The 8,890-nt window shown below is 40.0% G+C and overlaps 1 protein-coding gene across 5 annotated transcripts; it reads left to right on the forward strand.

Annotated features, from left to right (window-relative positions):
- Positions 1 to 40: 40 nt before the first annotated feature.
- Positions 41 to 8,767, forward strand: minpp1b (multiple inositol-polyphosphate phosphatase 1b). Of its 5 annotated transcripts, none has more exons than XM_046368647.1 (5): positions 41 to 105; positions 2,144 to 2,338; positions 2,464 to 2,561; positions 2,673 to 2,803; positions 5,631 to 8,767. In XM_046368647.1, the coding sequence occupies exons 2-5, from the start codon at positions 2,179 to 2,181 to the stop codon at positions 5,992 to 5,994; spliced, it is 753 nt and encodes a 250-aa protein (XP_046224603.1). In that variant the 5' UTR covers positions 41 to 105; positions 2,144 to 2,178; the 3' UTR covers positions 5,995 to 8,767. The 5 variants fall into 5 exon arrangements, with proteins under 5 accessions (XP_046224603.1, XP_046224605.1, XP_046224602.1 ...); XM_046368649.1 differs by lacking the exon at positions 41 to 105 and adding an exon at positions 225 to 243; XM_046368646.1 differs by lacking the exon at positions 41 to 105 and adding an exon at positions 972 to 1,028.
- The last annotated feature ends 123 nt before the right edge of the window (positions 8,768 to 8,890 follow it).

Genomic DNA, 8,890 nt, shown 5'->3' on the forward strand with positions numbered 1-8,890 from the left:
TAAAAGCAGCCTGTGTGTAGACCTGTGTTTTGAAGTTGGTTTAATAATAATTTCCTGTGTATATTTTCTCTCAAATTTCAACCAGCTGGGGGACCAACTTGCTGAGTAAGATTAAATATATTTTTATTCTACGTTCCTGACAGACCAGGGACATTTAGGGTTTTTCTATGTAAATGTATTTTACATTGTCTACATCATTTGAAGACTGGGGGTAATCACCTCAATGACATTCAATCCACTAAGGTATAGACCCCTTTTTGTGTTTACAAACATTTCCAAACCAGGGCGATGCACGCAAGTTGGTGGCAGAATAAGTGAGTTCTTATAGAACGCCAGCAAAAAAAGCCTATAATTACATGTTGTTTGTGATTGCATTTCACAATACTTTTGGATTATAATTGTATTTTAAGGCTCGTATGAATGTCTTACTCAATATAATGTTCGTCATCGCAAATCGACTGCATACCTCAACCAGTAAAATGGCTCTTTGGCTAGCTTTTGCTACAGCCTATTTCAACGAGCGTAAGCATTCTAGCTAACAACCGCTGCATCCAAAATAGTTATTTTGCAAAGATCACAACCAAATATAATCTTGGCGACTGTCCAAACAAGAATCCAAACATACTTGTAAGTATATGAGAACCACAAAAAAAACAGTATTTTGTTTAGAAGTACTAAAAACAGACTATATTTATGTTGAATGGACGCAGATGGCGATGGCTTTCTTACTGCAGCCAAGAGTCGTGTGTATAACGGCAGTGTGTCATGTACTGGAAAAGGGTCTATATGGTTGAGTTGTACGCCATAAACTCTTAAAGAATGATGCTGAAACCACAGGGCTGTTTTTTCAATATTGTTTTTATTTCCTACATCCCTAAACAACTTTTGTTTAATAATATTGATTTCTGTCCAATTTCTAAAAAGGTCATTGATCCAGGGTTTTAGCAAATATTTTTTTTATAACTCAACAGAGACCTGTTGTTTCCAATGGGACAAGATGAATCATCGTGGGCAGGACAAGCAAGGAGGTAGGCAGAGCCAAGCACGAGTCTTCTCCCAATGCCGGCCACTGGGCTTCCTCTCATCGCCATATTTGGTGGTGGGTACAAACGCCAAGCGGATGCCTCAGATGGATACATCTGGTTCAACATTGTGGATTTAGTGTGGGCCTCGTAAGCACACGAAAACGCAGCGATATATTACGGTTGGCCTGCTGGTGGAGCTCCGTTTTTTGTGTTCAAAGTTTGCAGCGAAACAAACAACAACAACAACAAAGCAGGAAGCTATGCAATAGCTTAGCTAACTTAGTTTAGTCGTTAAATAATCAATTGTTCCTACCTCAACTAATTTGACGAAATGACAACTGCGTTATCTAAACAAAGTTTGTTGTTCATTACATTTAGTCTTGCTTTGACCAGGTTTTCATACTGCTCCGTTGCAAATGCTAACGTCAATTCAAACATACCTGCGATTGCAAATCATTTTGGAACGAAAGGCAGATATGAGGAGGTTAACCGTTATCTCATTAATGACATTCTCTCGGTAAACAAAAACAAATCCATTTTAAAACCAGGATGTACCAATAGCACGGCTTTTCATGTGACCGCCATTATTCGGCATGGTACACGATATCCGTCGACCAAAAATATAAAAATGATGCAACGGCTTTACGACCTTGTTCTAAACGAGGCAATGAATACTGATAAATGGCTGAAGGATATCAAAACCAAGTGGGAAATGTGGTACACCGACGACATGGATGGAAAGCTTGTGGAGAAGGGGCGAGATGACCATAGGCATCTGGCTGTCAGGTTGGCAACATTGTTTCCATCTCTGATATCCGAGGAAAACCTCAGAGCCCACCGTATCCGTTTCATCACTAGCTCTAAACACAGATGCGTGGACAGCATTGTAGCATTTCAAGAGGGCCTGCTCAACCTTTGGAACGTGACAGGGGAGTTTGTTTGTACAGCAAAGCTAGCTAGTTTTGTCGTTTTGGTATTCCTTGAATGATATGTCTGAACCGGTCACTCACTCTCACACTGATTGCTATTGTTACAACTGAGAGGGATTTGTTGGGGGTGAGATCTGAGACAATGTACAATGTTTGGACTTAATGTATTCTCTTTCTGTCTTGTTGCAGAAGTTGGACCCAGCCACAAAATCAACGATGGGTTGATGAGATTCTTTGACCAGTGTCAGAAATTTGTTGAAGACGTAGAGAACAACCAAACTGCCCTGGAAGAGGTCCACCTCTTCAAGGCCTCAGCAGAAATGAAAAGAGTGCAGATGAAGATGGCTGACCAGCTGCAAGTGCCATACAATCGCATCACACCAGGTTGTTTGGTTCCAAATCTTTGCCACTTTGTGTAGTGAAGGGAGTTAATCATGTTACGGCTGAAACTTACTATCTTATTGTGCCAGTTACATTTGTTCACTAATCCTCCCTTTTCTTGTCACCAGATCTGGTGGAGGCTGCATTCTTCCTGTGCTCATATGAGTTTGCCATCAAATCTTTGAACTCCGCCTGGTGCAACCTGTTTGATGAGACTGATGCCCAAGTATGTACACAACATCATGGGAGAGCTATTGCCTCTGCCACAAACAATGAAGAACCCAGTTCCGTCGTAAAGATCAAATGTTCATTAATGAAATCACCTGTAACTTTTCAGGTGCTGGAGTACAAAAATGACCTGAAACAGTACTGGAAGAGGGGCTATGGTCATGATATCAACCGCAAGTCCAGTTGCAATCTCTTTCATGACTTGTTCAATCGTCTTGATCAGGCTGCTCGTGAGATCAGGTGAGTTGGTTGTAAAAGTTAAACCACAGTCCACATTAATTTTATTGTCCACCATAATCATATAACTTGGAAACAAGTTCTTATAGTGCCTTCAGAATGTATTGACACCCCTTGACCTTTTCCACATTTTGTTGTTACAAAGTGGGATTCAAATGGATTTCATTGTCAATGGTCTACACAAAGTACTCTGTCAAAGAGGAAGAAAAATTCAAACGTTTGTAAAAAAATATAATAATAAATGTATATATCTATATCATGGTTACATAACTATTCAACCCCCTGAGTCAATACATGTTAGAATCACCTTTGCCAGTGATTACAGTGGTGTGTATTTCTGGATAAGTCTAAGAGCTTTGCTCACCTGGATTGTACAAAATGTGCACATTATAAAATTCTTCAAGCTCTCAAGTTGGTTGTTGATCATTGCAAGACAGTCTTGCCATACATTTTTAAAGCCAATTTTAAGTCAAAACTGTAACTTGGCCACACAGGAACATTCAATGTTGTCTTGGTAAGCAATTCCAGTGTACAGTCGTGGCCAAAAGTGTTGAGAATGACACAAACATTAATTTTCACAAAGTTTGCTGCTTCAGTGTCTAGATATATTTGTCAGATGTTACTATGGAATACTGAAGTATAATTACAAGCATTTCACAAGTGTCAAAGGCTTTTATTGACAATTACATGAAGTTGATGCAGAGTCTATATTTGCAGTGTTGACCCTTCTTTTTCAAGACCTCTGCAATCCGCCCTGGCATGCTTTCAATTAACTTCTGGGCCACATCCTGACTGATGGAAGCCCATTCTTGCATAATCAATGCTTTGAGTGTGTCAGAATTTGTGGGTTTTTGTTTGTCCACCCGCCTCTTGGGGATTGACCACAAGTTCACAATGGGATTAAGGTCTGGGGAGTTTCCTTGCCATGGACCCAAAATGTTGATGTTTTGTTCCCTGAGCCACTTAGTTATCACTTTTGCCTTATGGCAAGGTGCTCCATCATGCTGGAAAAGGCATTGTTTGTCACCAAACTGTTTCTGGATGGTTGGGAGAAGTTGCTCTCAGAGGAGGTGTTCGTACCATTCTTTATTCATGGATGTGTTCTGAGGCAAAATTATAAGTGAGCCCACTCCCTTGGCTGAGAAGCAACCCTACCTATGAATGGTCTCCGGATGCTTTACTGTTGGCATGACACAGGACTGGTGGTAGCGCTCACCTGGTCTTCTCCGGACAAGCTTTTTTCCGGATGCCCCAAACAATCAGAAAGGGGATTAATCAGAGAACATGACTTTACCCCAGTCCTCAGCAGTCCAATCCCTGTACATTTTGCAGAATATCAGTCTGTCCCTGATGTTTTTCCTGAAGAGAAGTGGCTTCTTTGCTGCCCTTCTTGACACCAAGCATCCTCCAAAAGTCTTCGCCTCACTGCTGCCATTCCTGAGCAAGCTCTGTATTAGTGGTGCACCGATCCCGCAGCTGAATCAACTTTAGGAGACTATCCTGGAACTTGCTGGACTTTCTTGGGCGCCGTGAAGCCTTCTTCACAACTATTGATCCACTCTCCTTGAAGTTATTGATGATCTGATAAATGGTTGTTTTAGGTGCAATCTTACTGGCAGCAATATCCTTGCCTGTGAAGCCCTTTTTGTGCAAAGCAATGATGACGGCACGTGTTTCCTTGCAGTTAACCATGGTTGACAGAGAAAGAACAATGATTCCAAGCACCACCCTCCTTTTGAAGCTTCCAGCCTGTTATTGGAACTCCATCAGCATGACAGAGTGATCTCCAGCCTTGTCCTCGTCAACACTCACACCTGTGTTAACGAGAGAATCCCTGACATGTCAGCTGGTCCTTTTGTGGCAGGGCTGAAATGCAGTGTAAATGTTTTTGGGGGATTCAGTTCATTTGCATGGCAAATAGAGACTTTGCAATTCATTGCAATTCATCTGATCACTCTTCATAACATTCTGGAGTATATGCAAATTTCCATCATACAAACTGAGGCAGCAGACTTTGAAAATTCACATTTGTGTCATTCTCTCAACTTTTGGCCATGACTGTATATTTGGCCTTGTTTTAGGTTATTGTTAAGCTGAAAGTTGAATTTGTTTTCCCGTTTCTGTTGGAAAGCTGACTGAACCAGGATTTCTCTAGGATTTTGCCTGTGCTTAGCTCTATTCCATTTATTTTTATTCCAAAAAAAACTCCTTAGTCCTCACCGATGACAAGAATACCCATTACATGATGCAGCCACCACCATGCTTTAAAATAGGAAGTGGTACTCCGTGACATTGTGTTGGAATTCCACTTTTACATTATGGGGTATTGTGTGTAGGTCAGTGACACAATCTCAATGTAATCCATTTTAAATTCAGTCTTAACACAACGTGGAAAAACTAGAGGTGTGAATACTTTCTGAAGACAGTCCCCTTGCTTGTTGTTGAAAAACTATTGGGACCCTGAGAGTATATACAACACTTCCTCTCCCATGGATTGTGTTACTCCTGTTTTCAATGGGGAATGTCATTGAATAGATTGTTTCTCCCTCTGATGCATTTCACATCACTTCCCTTAGTACTTTTTTATTTAACTAGGCAAGTCAGTTATGAACAAATTCTCATTTACAATGATGGCCAAATCCGGACAACGCTGGGCCAATTGTGCGCCAATCGAGGCCGGATGTGATTCAGCCTGGATTCAAACCAGGGACTGTAGTGTCACCTCTTGCACTGAGACGTAGTGCCTTAGACCCCTGCGCTACTTGGGAGCCCGTGTGGCTGGTTATCACCATGATTTTTGAACTGTGGATTGTCCATTTTTTTCGTTCAGGTTTGGGCATGTATCTGAGGCTGTGACCATCCAGGTGGGTCATGCCGAGACCCTCCTGCCCCTGTTGGCCCTCATGGGCTTCTTCAGAGACGAGACGGCCCTGACTGCTGACAACTTTGACGTGCAAAATGGCCGCACCTTCCGTACCAGCCGCATTGTGCCTTATGCAGCCAACCTGCTCTTTGTGCTATATGACTGCAGCGAAGGACTCCGGCTACAGTTCCTCCTCAACGAGACACCTCAGAACTTCCCCAACATAATGCACCAGGCTCCACTCTACGATACGGTCAGAGAGACCTACAGAGAGCTGCTGCACGGCTGCAATTTTGAAAAAGAGTGCGAGCTGCCCCGACCCAGCTCCTGAGTTGTGAGCTTGGGGCATATGAACGTAAAGGGCTCGGAGGATTTCAAATGTCTGTGTCATGCAAGAGAGGGGTTTTGGCCAAAGCAGTTTCTTTATTAATGGTCTAGCTTTTTTGAAGTAATTCAAGTCAGAGGTTTTACAGATATACAGGTTTCACAGATAGAGTTTACAGGTACACACTTTGTTTTAGGTGTTACTTTTTTTCCCTTTACCTTTTATTTAACAAGGCAAGTCAGTTAAGAACAAATTCTTACTTTCAATGACTGTCTAGGAACTGCCTTGTTCAGGGGCAGAACAACAGATTTTTACCTTGTCAGCTCGGGGATTCGATCTTCCAACCTTTCAGTTACTAGTCCAACGCTCTGACCACTAGGCTACCTGACTTTAGCATATGAGTTATGATTGCTTTCTTTTCCAGGGTCAGAATCCAGGGTCTTCATTGAGCACTCTTTTTAGAGGCGTGGGAGCTTTATATTTATGTAATTTCACGATTTTGTATTGATTTATATTATAACATATTTTTTTATGCATACTGCCTTTGTTTGCAGTATGCATTTTCCAAAAGCAGAAAGAAACACCTTGTAAAATGGTATGTCTGCCACTGGATACAGTGAGCTATTTAAGTATTAGGACATTGACATTTTTGTTGTTTTGTCTCTGTTCTCCAGCACTTTGGATTTTAACTCATACAATGATTGAGGTTAAAAGTGTAGACTGTTAGCTTTAATTTGACAGTATTTTCATCCATATCAGGTGAAGTGTTTAGAAATTACAGCACTTTTGGGGGGGGGTTTGGACTTGAAGTGATTCAATGACTGAGGTTTGTGTGGACTGTCAGATTTTAATTAGGGTATTTTCATCCATATCAGGTGAACCATTTTAGAAATTGTTCATAAACACTTCTACAAATGATAACCTCCCCTGTTTTATTGTAATGGGGGGGTTAGCATGTCTTGGGTATGATATTTGTGCTTCTGTCTCACTCATTGTTTTTCAAGATTCATTCAGGACTATCCATTGTCATGGTAGCATCCACATTCATGTGGAAGTGTTTACAAACATATTCTATTATTTACAATAAGTGTCTCCAAATTCAAACAATTCCAAATGTAACATTCATTTCTATTGGGCACAAAATAATCTGAAACACAACCAAACAGAAAATGCATTCAACAGGTTTGTAGAGTCACAAGCTTGATGTAATTATTGCACAAGCAATTTGCTACACTTGCAATAACATCTGCTAACCATGTGTATGTGACCAATAAAATTTGATTTGATCATTGCATGCTTGGAATATGAGACCAAATACTAAACCTTTTGACTACTTTAATATGCATAAGTGAATTTGTGCTAATACTTTTGGTCTCCTAAAATGGGGGGGGACTAAGTTTTAAAAATTTAATAAAAATGTAAGTGCTGTAATTTCTAAATGGTTCACCAGATATGGATGAAAAAATACCCTGAAAATTAAAAATGACAGTCTCCACTTTAACCTCACTTATTGTATCAAAACGTGTCACTAACCAGGTTTCCATCCAACCTTTTTATGCAAGTAAAGTACATGTCGGATAAAACATGTAATGACAGGCCTGATGGAGACAGCATGTTTAGGTAAACTTAACAAATGTCGACCAAACAAAATACCCTAGACAAGGTGGGATATTTTTGTGCCGGTAAAATTCTTTATACGAGAAAAGTCGGTGGAAACCCTTTTATGCGCAAATATTGATATAATAACCATATCGAAGATAATTTGGGAGTCACGCGACGACGTTGTGTGGTCCTCCCACTAAGACTACGGTAAAGCATGCAGTTTATTAGGCTACAGATGAATACATTATGGACTTCACTGGGTGACGAAAATGCAAGGCGATGAGCTTGATGCACCTTTCCAATAAATGTCGAGGGTCTTATTCTGGTGACATAATCTATTCTTTACTGTTGTTTGACAAATACAAAATGATCTATTTTGTTAATAATAGTACTCTCAACATGTGTGCTATAGTGCGTTCTAGCCAACACCGTGAAGCACGTTCCAATACTGGGTACACTCGCATTGTTTTGGTAAGAACCACCAGTAGAGTTGAAAATGCGACGGTAACCCATTTAACGTATTTTTTTTTATTTGTTACGTGGCAATTTAACGCAAAATGTATTTTATGTGCACTACGTCATCACGCACAGCCATTTATATGTAACAAGTCAATTTGATAAACACAACTGGAGGGAAAAGGCGCTTTTTTGTTTTTATGTGGATTTTAGAATATTCTCATCTGTCGTCAATTGGATGGAAACCTTGATTACTGTCCCAATACTGTTGAAGCTCACTGTATATGCATTGGGTTGGGTTTCCTTGCTGAAAATGACCCTTTGCAATGTTGTTTTTTTTGCTCAATAATATGAGTATTTGTGTGGGCTGATTTATATTTATACTCATTTTTTGAAACATTTATTCCAAAATTGCCCTTTTTTTGTTTCAAACATTATTGGGACTGCTTTGTGAACAATACGTTTTTAAATTAGGGGTTACTTTACCGGAGTTATTTTACTTATTTTCTACATTGTCATATGATTTGCGTTGAAATATTTAAGATGAAAGTAAATGCCTTGAGTTTTTCTTTTGTTTTCTTTTGACATGTTTTATTCTGCATCAAATACAAATTTAGCAACCAATTTCAAAATCAGTAAATTGTCTACTAACGTTCAAATGTTCCATGACAAACAGTGATTATTTGTAAATGAAAATACAATTATAAATCTTCAAATGCCATTAATGCTTTCTCCGATTTCATGGTTTTGCAGTTTCTTTAGCTCAACCCAGTGTAATGTCGTGGCTCTGACGTTCTGTGAAATTGAGTGGGTACGAAAAAGGCAGGGCTATGAATATGCTACG

Source organism: Oncorhynchus gorbuscha, linkage group LG11, assembly GCF_021184085.1.
Source record: "Oncorhynchus gorbuscha isolate QuinsamMale2020 ecotype Even-year linkage group LG11, OgorEven_v1.0, whole genome shotgun sequence".
In the NCBI taxonomy this organism is placed as follows: Eukaryota; Metazoa; Chordata; class Actinopteri; order Salmoniformes; family Salmonidae; genus Oncorhynchus; species Oncorhynchus gorbuscha.

Excerpts from the sequence above, each read along its gene's own strand:
- minpp1b (XM_046368644.1), top strand. The coding sequence starts at position 1,357 with ATGACAACTGCGTTATCTAAACAAAGTTTGTTGTTCATTACATTTAGT. Across the intron at positions 1,955-2,143 it reads CAACCTTTGGAACGTGACAG|AAGTTGGACCCAGCCACAAA; the intron begins GGGAGTTTGTTT and ends GTCTTGTTGCAG. Across the intron at positions 2,804-5,630 it reads CAGGCTGCTCGTGAGATCAG|GTTTGGGCATGTATCTGAGG; the intron begins GTGAGTTGGTTG and ends TTTTTCGTTCAG.